The sequence below is a fragment of the Lepisosteus platostomus genome, chromosome 9 (assembly GCF_059453375.1).
Source record: "Lepisosteus platostomus isolate fLepPlt1 chromosome 9, fLepPlt1.hap1, whole genome shotgun sequence".
Lineage (NCBI taxonomy): Eukaryota > Metazoa > Chordata > Actinopteri > Semionotiformes > Lepisosteidae > Lepisosteus > Lepisosteus platostomus.
Window position 1 is genome coordinate 32,150,664 of NC_142619.1, and position 22,398 is coordinate 32,173,061.

General features: G+C 36.0%; 1 protein-coding gene across 4 annotated transcripts in view; it reads right to left on the bottom strand.

Moving 5' to 3' along the window:
• ptpro (protein tyrosine phosphatase receptor type O) overlaps positions 1 to 22,398 on the bottom strand; it is a 65,456-nt gene that overhangs the window by 37,258 nt on the left and 5,800 nt on the right. For 2 of the 4 annotated variants that reach the window (XM_088644744.1, XM_088644742.1), the window contains exons 2-7: positions 9,293 to 9,566; positions 7,233 to 7,391; positions 6,798 to 6,950; positions 3,883 to 4,386; positions 3,368 to 3,529; positions 2,085 to 2,281 (exon numbers count right to left, since the gene is read on the bottom strand). In XM_088644744.1, the coding sequence (XP_088500870.1) occupies positions 2,085 to 2,281; positions 3,368 to 3,529; positions 3,883 to 4,386; positions 6,798 to 6,950; positions 7,233 to 7,391; positions 9,293 to 9,566 (1,449 nt within the window). Of the gene's footprint in view, positions 1 to 2,063; positions 2,282 to 3,367; positions 3,530 to 3,882; positions 4,387 to 6,797; positions 6,951 to 7,232; positions 7,392 to 9,292; positions 9,567 to 22,398 lie in introns of all 4 variants that reach the window. The other 2 variants (XM_088644743.1, XM_088644741.1) reach the window with 1 other exon arrangement.

The window sequence follows — 22,398 nt, forward strand, 5'->3', positions numbered from 1 at the left end:
TATCCCATATCTGATTTCAAAGGGTGAATTGTGAGTTTAATCTGAGAACCTCAAAAGATCCACAATATTTTCCCCAACTGATAACTGACTACAACTGACTCAGTACTCTGATCTAAAATGGACTGTGGCAAAATACACAACTCCATGTTGAATTTACTACAGCAATTCGGCTACATGTCAGCCCTAGCAAAACTGCATTTGAGAGTTGTCAAAAGCTCTTTGGTCACTATGGTCAATCCCAATGTGAGATATGGAATTATGAAATTCAGTGTTCTGAAGTTAAAACACATTTTATTGATTTTAGGGTTTCTTTAGCAATGGAATTGAATACTTACACAAATGAGAATCTTCTCATTTTAATTAAGATCTATTTTATTTACATAATTTCAGCAGTTTTTACCTTTATCAATTTGGAGTAGATTGTGAAGCTGAATAAAAAGTACTAGTCTGAGGCAAAATGTACATCAATTAAAGTAAAAAACTAAAATCACTTTCATGCTTTATTTTCAGAACAACCATATTTTCTTCAACTGAAGATCAGACAAGCAATGAAAATAGACAAAATACATTCATAGAGATTGTGCACTGAAAACGTAAGAGTTTTGCACACGACATTTATCACAAACATTTCAGAGTTTATAGTTGATTAACAAGTGAGATATTGTAGCTCATATTGCAGTTTTACATAGATCTGTAAAGTTCCATGCACATGTATGTAAAATACAATGAGAAGTCATATATGAGTCTGAATAAAAAAAATGTTTCAAACCCATATTGCCAATAATGCAGTGTTATTTTAAATAAACAAATACTGTAACTGTCTTGTTGGTTTTGATACACTTCTCAAATTGCTGAATATTATTCCAAAATGGTTTGTCTTAATACATTGGTAAAATTAAAAAGCATATACAGTAATAATTGTTTTCCAAAGTAGTTCAGGTGGGTAGCTGCGTCAGCATGCGTAGGCTGCAAAGGAACAAGTAATAGGTTTATTCCATGCTGAAAAAAAGAAGAAAGAGAACACAACGTTTCGTCCGTGGAGCCTTCTTCAGGTGTGAGCACCTGAAGAAGGCTCCACGGCCGAAACGTTGTGTTCTCTTTCTTCTTTTTTTCAGCATGGAATAAACCTATTACTTGTTCCATTGTTTTCCAAATATTCTCCTTCTATGGGAGAATGAACTGCGCTCTCAGCTTTGAGCTTTGGGAGGAATCTTCTGGATGTGGTGACACTCTAGTCGTCACCAAAAAAATGCAGATAAAGAAAGTGCGTGGAGAACATGGACACATTTTGCAGAAGCAATATCCAGGACAAATGCTGGCTTAACAGATGGAAATCCAAATCCAGTAACAATCTTCCTCAAGCGGGCACTGCTAGAATCTACAGGATCCAAAGTCTGCTGCAACTTTGTTACCCAGAGCTCCTGAGGTCAATAGCGGTGACAAGACTCTCTCCTGAAGACTGACAGGGAAGCCACTGGAGCTGCCTAGTGGGTCGTCTAGATCTCGGACTCCTCCAAAGCAAAGAGATCTGCTTTGCCACATCAGGCACAAATGAGATAGACCCCTTACATGGAGGGCTGAAGGGTGAAGGCACCACAGTGAGTCCCATGGTACCTGGAGCAGGGTGGAGTCAACGCTCTCTATGCTCTCCAGTGACCAGTTAGCCATAGTCAGCCAAGCAAGCCATAACTTGTTACTGGTGAAGAAAACTATGTATCACTCTAGCAAAGACAAGCCCCATGGTGTTAGGAGCATTTAATAGTGGCATATTATACAGTTTCTTTACTATTCTTTCCTATTCTAGTATAAAATGATATGTAAAATTAATACCTCTGCATCATAAGTTTATAATACTGTAACATTACAACTTCTAAGTAGCTAAGATTCCAATATTTGTGGTACTTATGTGAAATATAGTATCAGCAATCCATTTGTTAATTACACTGAACAGATTGACAATGTTTCCTTTTGAGATATTTTTCAAAATACAATAATACACTACTATACTGTATTGTATGTACAGTATGAGGTGGCTGGCTGTACTGCTAGCGCTGAAGAGATACCTGACTGGGAGCTGTGCTTACTTCACTGCAGTATCTGCTCTCCATCCTCTGGTTCAGGTTGGGCTTGTGGCAAGTGAGTGAGATCACTGTCACCAGGGTGGTGTTGTGGCTCTCTGCGGATGGAACCCAGGATACCTCAGCTGCGCTGGAACTTAGTATCCTCACATTGATATCCTGAGGCTTCTCTTTCAACTCTTCAAACCACTCACCATTAGGACCTACAAGATAAGATACAGTACACTGATATGCTGCACACAGTGTGCTATTGAATGTATTAAATTATTTTTTGGTTTAAGGGGAACTGTAGTCAAAGTTTCTTTCCGGTTATTGAATCTCGGTAAAAAAATAAATTCATTGACATGTCAAAAAGTTTACAAGTTCTGAATTAAGCACAAAATGGCGAACTTTGAAAAAGTTCCACCACCATGTCACCAAGTCACCATGATGTCTCAACTCCTGGTCTCACCACAGGTGAGAGTGAGAATAGGCGAGAATGGCCACATGAAGCAGCCCTTCCTGCTCACTTGGAACTGTAATAATATGAATAATGTAATGGGATGTACGAGTGAAGAAGTACAGGTTGTGCAGCAGACGTTTCATGGCAGAAAGTTTCCAAAGTGATCTGCATGCGGTTAACAAGTAAGTAGTATTTGTTGGCAAAACTGTTTCAAAATCGAGAGCAATATTTCTATGGGATTGAAAGAGATGTATTCACAAGCCTGCTTGCTTACAATGTAACAGGGCCGCTTCATGTCACAGATTTGATGTCTCATTCTGAAACGCAGAATATGGCGCTGCACAAACCTGGAAATTTAGTATTTTCTGTGATGTAAATTGGAGGTTTTATAAGTTACTGTGTACATTTTAAATTATATCTTAAACAAAAAATGAAATGTATCCAGGTAATATTACTCAGTCATAATCTAATCACTCTATTAGCAAATCAATCCCAAATTTTTTAATTGCATCTAGCCATAAAACAAAATATTGACTGCTTTACTTCAACTCAAAGATAATGATATTTGTTATAGTACTGCACAGAAGTCCAACAAATTTTTCAAATTGGTATGTACAGTATATATATTTTAATTTTAAATGCTTCTCAGTTGATTAATTTTTATACTTGAAATAATTATTGGCTTTCAATTAAGTAAAATATAAAAAGGAACTAAAAGTGAACAAATTAACAAAAAAATGAACTCCAAGTAATTAGGACTTCTGAACTTATGTCCTTTAAAAACTTGTAAAAGGAGCTAGACTATTGTTTATAGCAGTGGCTAGCATATGTGTAAAAGACAACTTACTGAGATAAAAAGTGAAGCTGTTGTGACTTGTGCTTTCCCGGGGTTCACAGTCTCCAGATGAGCTGAATGTCGTGACAGAGACTACATATGTCCCAGGTTCTGTCAACTCAGCAAAAAACTCATGAACGTTTTCATCTACAGTAGCCATTTCTGTAGAATTTCCTGCAGGAGCAAAATATCTAATTTGTGAATATAATAACATATTGAATATTGGACTTATAGAAACAAACTATGATGTCATATTTATAGAAGTCAGGGCAACCATCAATTTTGTGTCCAAAACATTAACCTCTTTAATACTTATCTAACCATAATTATTTTTTTTCTTTTACAGTGTACAGTAGGTGATGTCACCACACAAAAGAACAACAAATGTGATTTCAGGATGCCCAGTAACATTGCATCCTCTCACACTACGTCAAGTGCAGTTTCATAAGTTTTTGTCTTTTTCATATATTTTGTTAAATTGGACGATCTCTGAAAACTGTCATATCACAGTGTGGACACAAACATACCATCCCTGTAGATGGAGATGTTGAAGCCATCAAAAGCAGTGGGAGGGTGAGGGGGCAGCCAGTGGAGCTCCAGTAGCAGGGGGGGGAGTCTGACCGAGGGTATAAAGGGTAAGGGCAAGTCCCCAGCAGAGCCCAGCTCATTCTGATCATCGTACTCCGGTACCACCTCGTTGACAAACTCATCCTCATCACTGGAGGCTGTTGTACCCACACGTGGCCAGTAGGGTTGAGTGGTGGTTTCATAGTCTGTACCATTACTGTAGCTATAGTCCACCCAACTGTAGGAATCATTCAGGTTCTGTGTAAGGTTACGGGGCCGCTGGCTGGTGTCAATCTCATCGTCTCTCATAAGCTCCTCCTTGTTTTCATCTTGTTCTTCCTCCTCCAGCAGTCTGACCTCTTCCCTGACTTTCCTGGTGTGAGATCTGCTGTGAGCCCTTTCTGACAGGCTACCCCTGCCAAACTGCACTATCTGCAGGGTGACATTGTTGGGGGGATTTGGTACTGCAAGAGAGACACAAGGAGCAAATATAAGACGGTAGCTAACTGCGATCAGCCTGAACATGACACAGTGTACACTTTTCACTAGACTTCTCAAATGTTTTTGAAAAGTACTACACTTCTCAAATGCCTGTCAGTGACAAGTAATTAATGATGAAATAAACGTCAAATGTGCCTTCCTAATATCCTCATTCCCCGCACTCCCTCACCTCCTTTGCCTTCTGTCAGCAAACATTCACTACAGAAGCGGTAATAAGGCTCCCCTTGCACAGCAGTTTGAGAGATTTAAAGTTTTTTACCATCTGCAAGCTCTTATTAAACCATAAATATAACACATTGCTGAGGAATGGTGTGCTGGAGAAAGCTCTAGCATTTTTGGCCACTGGAATCCTCTCTATAATAAGGTTATCTGTACAGATGTAATGGATTATGATTGAACAAGAAGGGCACCGAAAGGTTTAAGGCAAGAATCAGAGCAATTCTAAAACACTTGATGATGGAAGAGGGTAGAAACCAAAGAAAATGTACATGAAAGATAATAAGAGAATAGAGCCAAAAAGAGAATCCCAAGGAGAAATATCCAAGCCCCATGGTAATTAAACACCTACAGTATATTTAAATACCAGGAATATTGGCAACAAAATACAATTAATAGAAACTACTGCATTATCAGGTGAATATGAGGTAATGGGAGCTACTGAAACATGGCTAACATGATAACAAATACAGCTTCTGAAGATACACAGCATTCCAGAGTGACAAGAAAGATACTGTAGAAGAGGTGGACATATAGCTGCATATATCAAAACGTACATTCAGGCACAAGAGCATAACATGGATAAGTCAAAAGTATCAGAAACTCTTTGGATCAGACACAAACAACTAACCCAAACTGAACTGCGCAGTATACTGTACTTGATTTACTATGGACCTCCAAATTCACAGATTAATTTAAAATCAGTGGCGTGCGTGCAGAAGAACTACTTATCTGAGATAAAAAATGGGATTAAACACAATTAAACACACTCTCGGTGTGTTTAATTGTAGAGGTATAATTTTTTATGTTGTTCTCGTCATATTATGTTTAGAAATTCAATAAAATAAGAAAAAAAATAATCAGAAGAAAATAAATCTGGGGCTTTTCTTTTATGTATTTTGTGTACAAGTCAACAACGATTTCTGGATGTTAATATCTATATCTGTCTTAATTATGAAGACAGAGACAGATATGTAAACTTCAAACAGTATAAAATATTTACTATTTTATCAGTTATTGAAAAAAAATCAAATCTCAAGGACATGAAAAATTCCATTCAAGGTTTGGAAACAATTGTGTAATACACACACATAAAAGAACTGATCAAATTTAAAGAGCAAGAACACTGAATATCAATGTGTACTGCACCTATGCTTTATGTTGCATTAGTATGTATAATGGATTACTGTCAAGATTCTGACATACAGTACAAATTGTAGCACAACTTGTTTTGGGAGTAGAAAACTTTACTGATGCATCATACATTACTGTAATTGCAGCTCATTCGGAAAATCAATTTGCATTTGGGGAAAGTCTCACATTTGCAGTGGTCAATTTTGAGAAATGTGCGAGTCCCATTAACAGCAATTTGCAGGCACTGGAACTGTCTTCCTACCTGACAAAATGGTTTGTTAATGTTTATACCCTGACAGGCATGTGGAAACACTTTATATATAAAGGCTCATTTACAAATCTCCAAGTGGTTACAACAGAACATCTACCAACAATAATACAAAACATATCTGTCATCTCCATCTCACTCTCCATGGGATTTCATGCACATAAAACACTGTGTAAAATCACATATTCAACAGAGCATCAAAATGTTCTGGAAAAATTAAAATTCTTAGTAATGTACAGCATAAGATCTGTAAATATTAGCAATGTTTTATTTTTTAATGTATTTATGTTTGAATGCATTTGAAGTTTTGTTTTAGAGAAATGTTTCACTGCTTCTCACATGCAACACAATAAGGGTACCGGGATCTAGAAAACGATAGGGTAAGAAGGTATCATGATGCTGAATAACAATTAATAAATGATCTTTTATTGTAAGCTTCTGGTATTGATTGTGGATATTTATATGGAGATATTCGAGTTCTAGCCATGCTAACTTAACAGTTTTGGCTGGGAACTCTTAAGGAGAATCAGCAGAGAGTGTGTGTGGAGAGTTGTGTCTGATAGGAAGGTGAAAAGGGAAGAAAGGTAAAGATGTCTTAGAATAAAGCCTATAGTTCTACGTTTAAATAGAACCTCTAATATCTACTTTTCTATATGTTCAGTGAAAAAAAGTCTAGTATGACAAGGAAATATTAAGTTGAAATATTAATAAAAAAAACTACAGTAAAAACTCCCAAACAGGTGAAATCCAGAGTACCTGTTCTGTGCTGTTTGGGTTCGTGACCCACACCACTGTATTGAACAAGGGTGGTCTTGTTGACAGTGGCTTCAGACATCAGCTGGAAAGTTATGTTGCTGTAGCACATTCCAGGCAGCCAGTGCTTGAAAATTGTTTTTCCCCTAAAAAAATCTGGAATAACCATAAAATACCTTATTAATTTTTATATACCATTCAGTTATTAAAATACAAAGTAAGTTATTCATATATCTCAGCATTAAATAATTCATCTACTGTAAAATGTAAAATACTTATAAGGAAATGGTTTGAATAACAGAATTCTTACTATTGCATACAATTATCTGAATAAGCCCAATAAATGATATTGTCTTGGTTGTATCTTTCAGGTTCTTTCACTGCTTATTGTTATCTGTAGATTCAAACAAAGAAAAACATGCAAACAGTGTGACATACCTTTGTACAGCATGGAGCGCTGCTCTCTTCCTTCCAAGTAACTTATGTTTACTCTTGTAAAAACATTGTATTTCTCTGCACACTTGATCTCAAAGACTACGCTAGTCTCAGGGGAGGGCTGATAGTCATGAATAGACACACTGTTCACTGGAAGAGGGTCTAGGAAACAATAGATTAAACATTAAAAATGTTGGTTGATGATGAACTCCCAACCCAATCTAATACATGTGATAGCTATTAAAATAATAAAACAATATATAAGCGGCATTAAGGAAACATTCTTCTTTAAATGTGGAATTTTAAATTATTCTTTTTAGTATAAATAAATTATTTTTAGACTCATCTCTGACAGTGACAATGAATGAGGAAAAACTTTAAATAAAACACGCTACTCTAATGGAAACCTAGCATAAGTGCACAGGTTAAAAAGGCAAAGAATGCATGAAAAAATAACATGTAAATTAATTTTTCAACACTGTTAATTAATATGTAATGTTTTGTTGGTATTTTATTAATAATCAAGGTGGTATTATCAATTTATTGACAAAATCGTAATATTTTCATAACCAATGAATACAGTATTTTATATTACACTTTTTTTTACATGACCTGTAATAGACCTCCTGGGAAAAACTAAGGTTGCTGCTGGAAGAGGTGTTAGTAAGGCCAGCAGGGGGAGCTCACCCTGCGGTCCATGTGGGTCCTAATGCCCCAGTATAGTGACGGGGACACTATACTGTAAACAAGCGCCATCTTTCGGATGAGACGTAAAACCGAGGTCCTGACTCTCTGTGGTCATTAAAATTCCCAGGGTGTTTCTCGAAAAGAGTAGGGGTGTAACCCCGGCATCCTGGCCAAATTTCCTATGTCTCCTAATAATCCCCCTCTATGAATTGGCTTCATTACTTTGTTCTCCTCCCCCTCCTCCCCCACTCCGACGGCAGGCGGAGCGACGCGCCGATTGGAGTATTCTCGGACGCATTATAGGCAACGTCAGCTCAAAGATTTGGTTCAAACCACCAAATGGAGACGGGCGTGCCGACAAGCGGACCATGCTGATGCGGGATTAACGCTAGGATGAGAGATACATGACCTGTAATGCCTGGTTAATTTTCATAGACTTTTTACTAATTCATATTTTGTCATTGTTCTCACTTTTGTCTCCAGTGCTTTTGTGAAGACTTTAAAAAGAAATAACACTGTACTGTACTTACGTGCCACTGACTATAAAAAATAGTGATAATCGAGAATATAGCAGGAATGTAAGAAGGATAGCATGTGCAAATATTCAAAGGCCAGAGAACTAAAAAAGGAAATGTCACAATGTTGCAGGTCCGCACAGCTTAAAAGCAGGCACAGTTGTCAAAGTGAGACTGTTGGTAAATCAAGTGGTTCTGCTTTATACTGTAGTTCCATTACTGTATTTCTGCTCTGCCTGTGTCTCTTGTGAGGATACATATACTGTAGATACAGAAGCCTGTATTTTCCTCCGACAATCCAGGAAGTGCTGATTCTGGGTACTTTTGTCCTTCGGGCTTTGGACCTTTCCTATGATAACTGCAACGTTCTCTACTGAAAATGAGTGCCTACTCGTGCTCTGCATGGCAGCTATTTATAAGGATTTCAGCTCATTACACCAGATGTGTAACAATGCAAATATGCATGGAAGTTGGGTGATGCTTATAGCTAGAAGGTTTTTTCATACTTTTTGTGTATTGTTACTGTTATTACTTTTTATCTTTCCACAGTATTTGAATACATTTTTGTGATTTTCACACATTCAGCACATGCACATTTATACATGGTGTACTGTTCATGCATGTGCCAGTAAGTCTTTCAGATACCTATTTTTGTAGTTTGATTTGTGAATACAGCGTTTCATTACGCATTCCTTATCTTTGGCTGGCACACGTCTAATCGCATTATACCCTTTTATGAATGAAGCCTGAAAATGGGTGATAGAACAGACTGGAAATTAACAGACCCGTCAAATTAATTTTTTTGCTGCTGAATAGAAATAGACACAGTGACAAGTAATCAAATCATCTAGCTTTACTCACTTGTCAGGACAGTGACAGACTTGACCGGTTTTAATTCCACCTTGGTGTTCTTCATCATGAGGGTCATGACATAGCAGAGGCCGTGGTAGCTGGCATTAAAGACTACAGGAGCAGGCAATGCGTCGCTGAGATTCTTAAACTCAAGGAAATAAGGCTTGGTCTCTCCAGTGACCTTTACCACATAGGTCACTGCATTTTCAGTTAGGTCTGTAGGCTCCAAAGACATCACGATAATGTTGCCATCTCTGATACGGACTAGAAAAGACACAGTGGCCTGGAAATTAAAATAAAAAGATTCATTAGCTAAGACCATACATTATTTTCTCTAGATTGAATTTTTTTTTTCTGAACAACAATGGGCAGATGCTTTTATAAAAAAAATCAAAGAAAGGATGTATTTTTTTAAAGTAGGATTTATGTATTTTTATTGACTAATTTTGGTATTAAAAGTATATTAATTCTGTATATAATATTTAACTCTAATTGTAACAACACAAATTGTTACTGAAAATTGTAGGTCTCCCAATTAAAACCCAGCTATTTTTTAAATCTTTTTCCTCCAATAATAAGCCAATTACAATTTCATTGTAAACAAGAAAGCCAACCTGTCTTGAAAGATAGAACTGCTTTTCACAGGTACAAATGAAACCAGTGAGAATGTCAGTGTGACAGGCTTCATAACATTGAAATAAGCTTCTGAAATCTATAGAAAACTATGTCGCAGGTAAAGAGTTAGAGGTGAAAAATCTGTTGTACTGTAAATACCACTTGTTTTGATTTGACATCAGAACAAGGCAACTATTTTGTGGATAGCTTCTTACATAATCTGCTGAGCAGTGCTGTTATAGGAGATGACAAGATCAATATGGCAAATAGAAATGGCATTAGTTCTGGTCAGTAAGTCTTGCGAAAGCACTCAGCTTTGCCATACTACTCTCTCGGCTTGTTGTCACCCCGAGGAAGTTGTTTGTGATAGGTTGTTATAGAATTTGTGCTTCCGTTCGGGTCCGATTACAATCCTGTATATTCTGATACTATGAAGCCCTGCTCCCTCCAGCTATTCCCGTTAGATGAAATCAGACACATTTGACAGTAAACAACAGTGATAAGAGTTTTCAGTAATGCCTTTGCATCACAGGCAGGCAAACTACTGTAACTCAAATGCCCTCTGAATAAGCCCTTTCCCAATTATGCTTCATAAATGTAGCGTGTAAATAATGCTAATGGTGGAAATAAAAACACTTTAGTGAAGTTATCACAAATATATTGTACAGTAAAGGTGACCACAATCATTGGGGGTGGCCTGCTGAAAGAACTGCTGTCGACTGGGGATTTTGTAGTGCATGATATTCTTGAATAATGCTTCAGTGAACTTGTGCACAAATAATGACAATATATAAAATACCACAGATGCAGAAAATGTGTAGTACTTCATGCATAACACTAAACACAATACAAAATAGCTGACCAATATTCTAAAATACTTAATGCAAAATTATAATTCACTGTTATACTTTTTTGGCTGTTAATCAAAATTAAACCACTAATGTAGAAACAAAATACAAATGTCACACAAAGCAGAAATCATTCTTCCACAAGCCTGTCCTGTCCGTTAAGAGGCCTGGCAATGCATTGTAACTCCAATGAACGCCTCCAACTCAAGTGTCTCTAGCTACTCCCACTGTACAAATTGTTTGCTAAACAATTTAGGGATTAACAGTTTATGGATCTAAATTATGACAACAGGTAAAAAAAATGTATCACTAACAGCAACACATAGTATTTTGTGCTAATACTGGAAATACTGCAGTGTAGTGTTCCATTCTAAGCAAACAGTAACAATCTTTAAATATCTTTAAATTATGGTATTAAAGGATATAAAACATTAGAATTAACAAGACAATCTTATTCTTAAAATAAAGTTTATTATAGTATTATGTACTTTATTTAACAAAGCTTGAATTATTTCAAATAACAGTGTATGCTATAACTACTAACATTGTGTGATAATTGGATTAATGTGTAATCCATCAACAATAATGTATTAATAGATTATATTATGTTTATAATTACTTATATCTTGTTTCTATTATCTGTTAATCCATGTAACCATTTCATCTAATACAGGATTACAGACGACCCGGAACCTATCCTGGCAATGGGCAACGGGCACAAAGCTGGATACACCCTTCACGGGATGCCAGTCAAATGTAGGGCACACACAAACATGCACAAACTCACACTAGAGCCACTTTAGTCAATGAATCTACCAATATGTCTCTGGACTGTGGGGGCAAACTGGCGCACCCAGAAGAAAACCCACGAACATGGGGAGAACATACAACCATCACACAGACAGCACCCCAGGGGTTGAACCCCGGGCCCTAGTGAAGCAAGGCACCACCATGACACTCCTTATCTGTTAATAATCACTTCTCAGTTACTGTATCTCTACTACTCAGTATATTCTCTGTCAGCTGTGATACAGGTTTAGATGTTATACCTATTCATCCATCCATTAGCAGAAAACTGCTTATTCCTGCTATTCCAAACACTATCCAAGAAGCACAGGTAGAAGTTGGGAAGACACTCTGGGTGAGACACCTGTCCATCACAAGAGACACACACAGCAGCAATTTAGAGACACCGATTAAGATAGATTTTTGGAAGGTGGGAGGAAACTGGAGACAAGAGAAAACCCATCTGACCACAGAATAAGATGGAAACTCCATACAAAAGGTGTCCAGCCCCAAAATGAACCTAAGATCCAAACACTGTAAGCCTGCAGTGACACCCTCATAATTTAATTATAAAGCAACCTGTATTGATACAGCAAGAAACAATATTAAACACAAAACCAAGCATGCAAATACACTGCAGTATCTCACAGCTTTTCCACACAATTAACATTTACTGTATGAAATGCTGGTATTAAAGCATTGCTCAAAAACTGAAAGAATCCACAATGTTTACGTTGTAAACATTCTAATACAACTCAAGCTCTGTTACTCTCTGTTACACTTTGTTTCTTTCAAGAAGCTATGTTGTAATATTTGTAATAGCAACAAAAATATACAATGTCCAGCTATTCTATGACGGTATTTTAATTAAATGAAAGTGTTAAGTACTCTTGGTATAACCTTGTTTTTGCAGATTCCATACCTATTTATCCATCCATAAGAAATTATACAGTATTGTTTCTAGAACAGTTATTCTTATGAATCTCAAATTATGTAGGAGTTCTGCCTCCCACACTGTTGTTCCATTTACTTCAGACTTCCTATAAATTCTTTCAATATGTTATTTTCTTATTTTATAGGTAGAAACACAATTTGAAGCTAATCTTTCACAGTTCTAGATATAAAGCAATCCCTCACTGACACTTTTTTTTCAACTGACTTTGTACACATTCTGTGGGTGAGAAACAAATAGCCTGCAGTGCTCACTGACTGCTCAGACTGTCCTTGGGTTTAGAAACTAACACAGACACAGAGGCTGCATGAAGGCCAGATGTTTGTGGTGGTGTGAAAAGGTGATTGTGGATGTAGCAGACAATGGAAACAAAGAAAATGATAATGTCAAGCCTGTGATGGACCCTGTGCAGCATTTTCGTAATGAACTAGGTGTTAAAGGATTTGATCTGTCCCTTACAATAACCTTTATGATTTTTTTTTTACTGGGAATAGCAGAAAACTCTCACCCTTGTGATTAATTACATACTGTATAACACAAATTCTCCCATCCCCTGAGATGAAGTTCTTTCAGTGTCCTTAGATCAGGGCTTTCACTGACCCGTCCTCTTGACCCAACAATCTTGAAAAGATTTCTCATTATCTTAATTAAATGACTGTCTGAAAGAATATAGATTTGAAAATAACAAAATTGTTTCCAGTTTCTTAATAATATTAATATTAATTTCTTAATACTTAAAGGCTCCAGAATTAATTGTTCTATGTAATTTGCAATTCCCAGTATTTTTTATTAAAATTATGTCAACAATTTATCAATTGATTTAAAGCTTTAAATAATCAGGAGCTAAGATGGATTGAAAACTAAAAGAAACTGATTGTCTAAGTAAGACAATATGGAAACCCTGTCCTTAATTCTCCACTGCTGCTCTCTTATATACTGTATACTGTAAATTACATTTCACAGAAGGCCTAAAGTCTTGGCTAAATAAATCTGCTTTAACATGTTTCTGACTTTGCTCACTTGCAGTAGTAGCAAAGTCATCTACTGCCTTTGTAAAAGCATCACCTTTACTCGTGTGTTCCTGTTAAGAATGCATGAATTAGTTGTGTAGTTGAAGAGCGAAGTATTTTTTTTTTAGAAAATGAGTTGATTCCTGTATTGTAAAAACAGACTAACATACTTTTTTGCCAGGCACCTGTTACACTGGAAATGATGGCACATGGCTGTTGAATTAAGCATGCCCTCTAGCTATTCTCTTTTTTCTCTTGTATAATAAAAGCACCAAGTTCGGAGTTTTAAAGCAAGCCTGAATATCATTACTTTATCACCACAGGGGGCTAATCCTGCCTAGTGTTGCTTCTCAAAGGAAATAATGGTCATCTATTCGCCCTTTTCAGGCTGACTCACAGTATCTTTCCAAAATGCCAATATTTACATTTTAATCTTGATAAAACGGTGCCTTCATCTGGCAGGCTGTGTTCATGGTGACCACAGAGATCGAAGACAGTCCTTGTCATTTTTATTGCCATGGCAACAAAAAAGAGCAATTGAAGTAAGATGTGTACCTTGACACTCCCATGCTCTGCATGTGTGTGTTGTTCTCCTAGCTTAATTTCTATATTTAATATTAACAGTGCATATACACTTAAAGAAACTTCTATAACCACTGGTTCATTTCCTAATGGCTAAAACATGTTGCTCAAGCAGAGTGTACAATCTTGCATGACTCTGTGTGTGAAAATGCAGCAGGTAGTCATGTCTTATGAGAAATATTGTACAGTTCACCCCAATGTCATCCAAGTTCATTACAAGCGTTTTTAAATAAGCTCACCTGACTTTCAAGTATTTATGTGAATAAAATACTAGTTTAAGTAGTCAGGACTAACTATCATTATTCATTATTAACATTATTCAGCCACTGAAGATGTACAAGACTCTCCGGAACTAGAATTAGAGGAATCTCTAATGTAAAGTGTTCAATTAAACCAAGAAAAATAGCCTAAATGAACTGAATGTATTGTAGTGTAGCCTGAAGACCAATATCATTTCTGACTTAAAAAAATAATAATATCTCTGCTCTCCAGAAAGATCAAAGATTTAAAACATGAATCCTTTTAATATTGAAAAAGAAAGATACTGAGGAGATTAAAACATTACATATCCGGGAAGGGATTTACTAAACCAATCCAATTTTTCCAAATTCAACATGAAGACAGAGATAAGAAGAATTAATGAAATAAAGTGCACAAAAAACAGAAGTGATGACAAAACCACCTTTAGATTTCAGGGCTCACACCTGAAGAAGGCTCCACGGCCGAAACGTGTTTTTTTTCTTCTCTTTTCAGCATGGAATAAACCTATTACTTGTTCCAGTATAGGATATACTGTATTTGAGTCTGGGAATGTGTCTGGACACTCTAACACTGCACTGATTCCTGAGACATATCATTTTTGTAACATGCTATTTTATAAAATAAGTTCAACTATTCTAAATGAGCTGAAATTTTATCATAAGCTTATATTTTTTTCTTAACTAGCTTCTTTATGTTTAGTGTTTCCCATCATATATTTATAGTTTATGTTTTTGCAAACACTGTAACCACTTGTCATCTTTACCCATCATCTGCCAGATATTTACTCAGTCTTGATTTTGTTTCTTAAAGTGATTTGTTTCTTAATCTTGCAGATGAAACTGCTAAACACACATGATAATGGGTGTTTGGACATTCAGATATCCAATTACACAAGCATCCTATAACCCAGAGGTATCTAGCTACAACTCAAACACATGGAAACCAGAAGGTTGGTCAACTTATGAGGCTAGAATTTCCCTGGAACATTCCCAGCTTTCCCCAGCTATGACAGTATAGAAGACAGGGGACAGTAAAAAGGTGGAATATTACAGTGGAGAACAGAAGAAGGAGAAACAAAACAGGAGAGAGCAAGTTACAGCTTTACTGAATTCTACTTATATCTACTGGATTCATGCTTTGAACCAAAGTTTGCCAGGAATTGGGCATTGAATGGAATAAGACTAAGTTTAGGGAAAAAGAGACAAAGTTTGCACATTTGCAGATACAATTAAGTTTCCTTTCTAAATCGGCAGTTTGTCTAAATTGCATTTTTGTTAGGGACCAAAGATTGTCTCCTTTTTATCATTGGTTTAGAGGGCAGGCTGATCTGTGCAAAATTAGTTATTTTATAAAAGCAGGGTTACTTTCCTTAATGAAGATTGACAGTATATTCACTGAGTGTATTTGGGTGGTAAATGTTAACAATCTAGTGTAAAATTACAAATGTAATGCGATGGAATCAAAGACTTCACTAAAATTGTAAATATTAGTGTGTTTTTATCTCCTGTCTGTAGTTTATGTAATAAATGAATTCATTTTAATTTATTGCCTATTAATCTTACTATTGCTCACCTAAAACGAAAGAAGCCTAACTCATATTCTTTGGCTGCTGGAAGTACTGTATATTATTATTACATGTTTATAAATTGCTTGCACTTAAGCAGGTGTCAGGACAAATATTTGCCAAACATTTAATGATTGCATAACCTCTTCTAATTAAACCTACCTAACATATCAATATACTCTGCTTGTATCTATTACTATAACTTGTTAGAAAAATTCTAAATCGATAATGACCCTAGAATGAAAAAAGACCCTAGAATCCTGTTACCATATAGAGCATCCACCAGTTGTTTTAATGACCATTTCCATAACACTGCAAATAATAAAAGAAGATGAATTGGTCTACAGTTACTTGGATAAGTTTTGTCACCTTTTTTACAGATGGGAGCTACATTAGCAAGTAGCTTTAGCAATTTTCCAGTCAATGGGTATTACCCTTTAGACTGACTGATTTCGCAGCCTATGGACAACAAATGTAATTTTTTCCCTAAAGAACAACTTGTAAACTATGCTGTGGTTGTTTTGTTGTTTTTTTTTAATTTCTGCCTTTCCGATATTTTTTACTTGTAGTCAGCACTTACTCTTTAAATTCCAGGTCTTTTTTTATTCATTGTAGGAAGTGTTTTCTTTCTCAACACATTTTGACTGATCAATTTAAAAAAGCTTTTGGGCCAGTGATTTACTTTCTGTTTGGAGGAATATTTCATTTGAACCCTTTCTTTGTGGTAACGTTATGAAAATAATCTTCCAGAAATGTGATACTTTGATACAGTTTGTGACACAGTGATACAGTTGTAATGGTGTACATGGTGTAGATCCATTATGTTTGTATTTCCCCTCATGCTCCCTAGCTCCTGCACAAGAATACATTCCAAACAAGTTTGTTCAAGTGAATTCTACTTAAGCTGATACTAAGTCAAAAACTTCAGAAGCAAATTACCATCTACTCATTTAATGTGAATCAAATCTGCATTTCATTATGTTAATGAGCAAATGGTGAAGTGGAAGCTTGTTTGTCAATAGTTTACTTTAAAACCTCTCACTTGACCTGCCATTCTTGGATATCCTGTAAGTTTATAGGCAAGTCCATCTATTTTGGGAGATTTGGGGATCTCCTTCTAAAGTACCATGTGGTTCTTTCCCCATGCAAAAATAGTATTTAGGATATAATTAAGTAAAATTACCAGCTATCATTTTCCTTGTCTCTATGCGTATTTCTTGCCAATATAACTGGCATTGCAATTACTTTCCACTTGCTGCTTTTGCTTTTGGACTGCAACATCACAATTTAGTAACCACACCTGTGAAATGCATCCAGCAAATCCAGAAAAAATGTGGAAAGCACTGCACTTGCACTTGTCAGTAACTTTCATATATATATAATCTAAATATCTTTTATTTAAGATCTGTACACATTAAATAAATAGAAAATGTGTTTATGGGCAACAATAATTTGAAATCATGTGATCCCAACTATGTCTAGAAGAATATAGAAGAATAGTATGAAAGGTCATAAATTGTCAGTCATAAATTCCTTGTATTTGTGTGTATCAACACTGGGAAGGGTGGACACAATGGTAGTCCTATAGAAAGCTACAATGTTATTCACTTTACATTAGTGGATTGACACTGTACACTTGAGCAAGTGGAAAACTCTTATTGTAGGTAGCTGGATAGCTGATTACTGATACCAGTTAGATTAAACTAAACTTATAGCAGCACGGCTGGTCTTTTTTATCCATGTTATCTTGGATACCCTAGCAACTACAGTATAAAAAACGTAAAAATGTGAATTGGCAAACTGTCATAAAACAGTTTAGTCTCCTGCAGCATTGTGATTGGACAACAGATTTTTTTTGTACACATAATGCATTGTAACTGTATGCTCCTAAACCTGAAGGATTCTCCTTCAGACTTTTACAGCATTTACCAACAATAATAGCAGACATTAAAATATTTTATTTGAAATGAACAACCTAATCTGGACAATCAAGTTTATGGTGATAAATCACAACAAGAAACATCCTTCAAATGGTTTCAAAGTAGGATTTGCTGTCAAAAACGCTCATTTGTTTTCAATATGCTCCAACATATCTGCCATCGTGTCCTCCTAACTAATTTAAATTCCTCCCACAGAACAGCACATCACACCTGAGATGACTACCTCCACTTGATAATCAATCTTAATAGTGTCCTAAGACAGACTGCAGTCTTCCAACCTCCCACTTGTGCATTCCATCAGCGAGTTTAATTAAAGTCTCTCAGACAGCCTGGACCCCTCACAGTGCTCCTCCATGGCAGGGAACAAAATGGAAAACTGCTATCCATGTTCAGCTTTGTTTACCATCAAATGCCAGGTGAAGGCAGCACAGCACTTTTAATTAGCCACCTTCCCCCTCCTCGCTTACAGATCCTGGATCTTCCTTATTTTCACTGTCATGCTGGAACTGCGGTGAGGAAAAGTTTTTTTTTCCAATATCTTATTGCTGCTAAGTATAGGCTACAGAGAAACACATTTCTTGCTTTTCTTAAGGACAGAACAGGAAGTCCTGCAATTGCATGAAAATGAAATTACTTAAAATAAATGTTTAACTTGAAACAAGAAAGTAACATATTTGAAAATATGTGAATCAATCCATTAACAATATTTCAAATAAGTTAATTGTTACACTTTCGCTCATATACATATGCTCAATTTTTAAACCAAACCTATTATATTAATGATAATGAATACAATTAATTATAATAATGAGTCTACATGAAGTAACTCAGGTAAAGATTTCAAGCTGAATTAGAACATTAAAATACTGATGAAACATACAGTATAGTACGCAAAGGAACAAGTAATAGGTTTATTCCATGCTGAAAAAAAGAAGAAAGAGAACACAACGTTTCGGCCGTGGAGCCTTCTTCAGGTGTGTTTTTTTTTTTTTGTGAAGTCAGAATGGGTGCAGAGAGGTGTGAAATGAAACTTCCAATGTATAGTACGCACCTGAAGAATGCTCCACGGCCGAAACGTTGTGTTCTCTTTCTTCTTTTTTTCAGCATGGAATAAACCTATTACTTGTTCCTTTGCAGCCTACACATGCTGACGCAGCTACCCACCTGAACTAATACAGTATAGTACTACTGATACTTAAAGTTTCAACATTTCCATTAAACATGACACAAAAAACTGTTTGGTCCTATTTCTTCCAGTTGGGATGATAGATCTTAAGGCCCTTAGATGATATAGGCCCTATTCCTCCAGGATGTCTTAAGGCTTGTCATTAAGCACATCATTTACACTTTGGTGTCAGATGTTGGAGCATCATCTGGTCTACCAGGTAAAAGGTCAGGGAGTAGCCTTGAGGTCACATGGAGCCTTCTGGCACACTTGGGATTCGACCGAGTTATCCTTGACAAAGGAAGTCGCTTTTGCCTTTTGCTTTGTAAATGTTACCATATTCAAGAAGATTCGGCTTTGACAATCCTGGGGTCTTCCACGGATTCTGGGTCATATCAAAGAGAACCCCTTAGAAGCTTGGGGATTCCAAGTTAATATATTAATATTATAAACTTTCAAATATTATAAGCATTATGCCCAAAATACCAATTATCTTTGATGCAGGCCTTTGAGAAAATGTGCACTGGAAAACAATCTTAAACAGTATTTATTTTGTAACACAAAAAAATTGTTACTGAAATTCATGTCTGATTTTTTTTGCTGACAGCAACTCGATGAGGTGATACTGGCCCCAGTGCTCCTCTGGTACTTACGTATAAAGTAATTTAATTAAAACTGAGATACCCAGGACATACACTACAGTCCTTTAATTAAAAGCAAACATGAAGCAATTTTAGAGTCACAACATTGGCAACTTCAGCAAGATACTTGCCCACTTAGAAAACAAAACCTTTATTAAGCTCTTTAAAAAACACACAAGTAATTAGTGTACAGTACTCTTTTACTCTGTAATCCAAACACTCCACATCAAACTGTAAACCTTCCCAGTACCACTTTCAATTAGCAACTCCCAGATTTTAATATGATTAAGGATTTAATATTCTGTTAGTTGCAGAGGACAAACTGTCGACTCCAAATTCATTACACGTTTTTAGATCAGTTGATGGTTGGCAGCCTTACAATGCAACAATGCTCTCTTTACCCTCTGGTGTCAGTTTTGGCCCTGTTGACTGTTAAAATCAGCTCTCATGTACAGGTACTGTACATTGTTAAGTGCTTTCATCATTACTGAAAAAGGACAAGTGATATTGAAATGCTACATTAGGAAAATGTTCATCATTAAGAGATATTTTGCTTTTCTTCGGTTAAGTTTATGCTAGTTTTCCTCATGTCACTTTCTACAGCTCCCTTGGTTTTAGATCTGTGTGAAAACAATGAATAGTTTTTTTACTAATCATTAAACACCACTTCCACTCCCATTACAAAACAGAAAAATGGGGAAGGCCTGCCAATATCCTCGTGCTTTGGCACACATGGTGGCCATTTTTGCTTAGCCGGGGCTTATCCAACCTTTGAGAAATAATGTGGCCTGACATTGGGATAAACTTGGTAGCAGACCAAAGATAGGCTGATGGAAAGACAACACTTTAAACTGAACTTGGAGATGAAATAACAGAAATGAAAGCATGAATAAACTCTTAAGGGCTAATGAGGAGAGGCCACTTTGTAGTCACATGCTTCTGACACCGTGAACACAATAGAAATGGTACAACACAGTACTATAGCAATATTATTTAGCTTCAAGTTGTACTCGGTATCCCATCATGGTTTTTGTCAATTTGCCACATACAGGATATTGTAAAGTCCAAAATGCTTAACACAACCATAAACAGTAGTGTGGAAATGTATTAAAACACCTCATGGTGTGTTATTTATTTAGATGTGCACTCACTGTTTAAACCAAGTATTAATTTTCGCAAGACTGTCTTACATCAACAATTCAGAAACGAACTAGACTCATTATTTTCATGGAATAGAAATATGTTTTGCAATAATAATGACTTGAATCCATTTCACATCTGGGTATTTCCATATTTGCTGCTTTAACATTTAATGATAGTGTTTACTGTTGTAGAAGGCTGTTTCTATTTTTAAATTAATATGACCTCATTATCTTATGTTTATTCCTCACCATCAATAAATAATTAAGATTTCATCAAAGGCCCTTTGATCTACTGGCAACTGTTTTCTAATTGACTGGAGATTATGGGGTTAATTGTAAGACACTTAATCGCACACTGGTTTTGTTAAATTAGATTATTAGCTATGTAATGCTATCACAATTCAGTCTTAATAAAGTTTCACTGTACTGATTTACTGACAGGACTCTACAAAATCCAATAAACTAAAAAAGTGAAATTGAATGCATGGTATGAAAAACTGATCACCACCACAGAACATGCAGTGATAATTGCTTTTGATTAACGCAAGAAAGTAAATTTTCCCAACTATTTCAAATTCTAAAATAGTAAGTGAATTTATTCATTGTTGATCTAACAAATGTGAAGACATCATCTTAATTAACAGGTCTGAGTGTGAACATTTGGCAAACACATTTCTATAATCTTTTATGAAAACATACTTTATTAATTTATGTGGCCAGTTCTTTTATACCAAACAAATTACTTTTGTACTCATTATTGAAACAAACGGGGTGAAACACCTGTGATTAAGGATGCAACAACAGTAATACAACTGGGGTTTGAACCCACAGTCATCCAATTATAAAACCAGAGCCCTACCCACTATTCCACACTGCTGCCTGCAGAGAATATGTTGACCTATTTTATGAGGACAACCTGCACATTTTGAAATGCGCATTATCTCAAAGCCTAAAGGATAATTAGTTCAGTATAAATGTGTCTGCTCCTATCCCCCTCTTCCACTATTGGCCAAATGTATCCTCCTTTTACCCAGGATACCCTCTTTAAGGTTTTTTAGCCTCTTCTACTGTTAATTCAGTGTCTGGGTCTTGAGTTTGTAGGCACCACATTACTGATTAGATAATTAACAATTAGAAATTAAATGTAAAGCTGACACATGTTCATTAGCTGTCTACTCGTGGAATTTCATAAAAGCACATCACAGAACCTTTCAGCATAATTCATGATGGCAATAAACACCAGGACACGCCGTTAAAAACTTCAAAATGAGAATTAAAAATAACATGACAATTTACTTAATAGAAAGCAGAACATGTTATTTACTGGTTGCTTTTGGAAATGACTGATTTGATAAAGAACACACCAGTAATGTTTAATTGTTATGCAACAACTTCCCCTACCCCCTGATAACTGTATTTACTTATTCATGTTGACCGCACATTTAGAACAGCATGTAACTGATCTCTTAGATCCCTGCTGTAGTTTTTCATCTAACACTGAGGATTTTAACTTAATGTTAACTCAACGTAAACTAAAGATTGGCGTTGTGTTGCATGCAATTTGTGCTGTTGCAGTCTATTGTGAAGAGTAACTGTCAGGGGTAACATT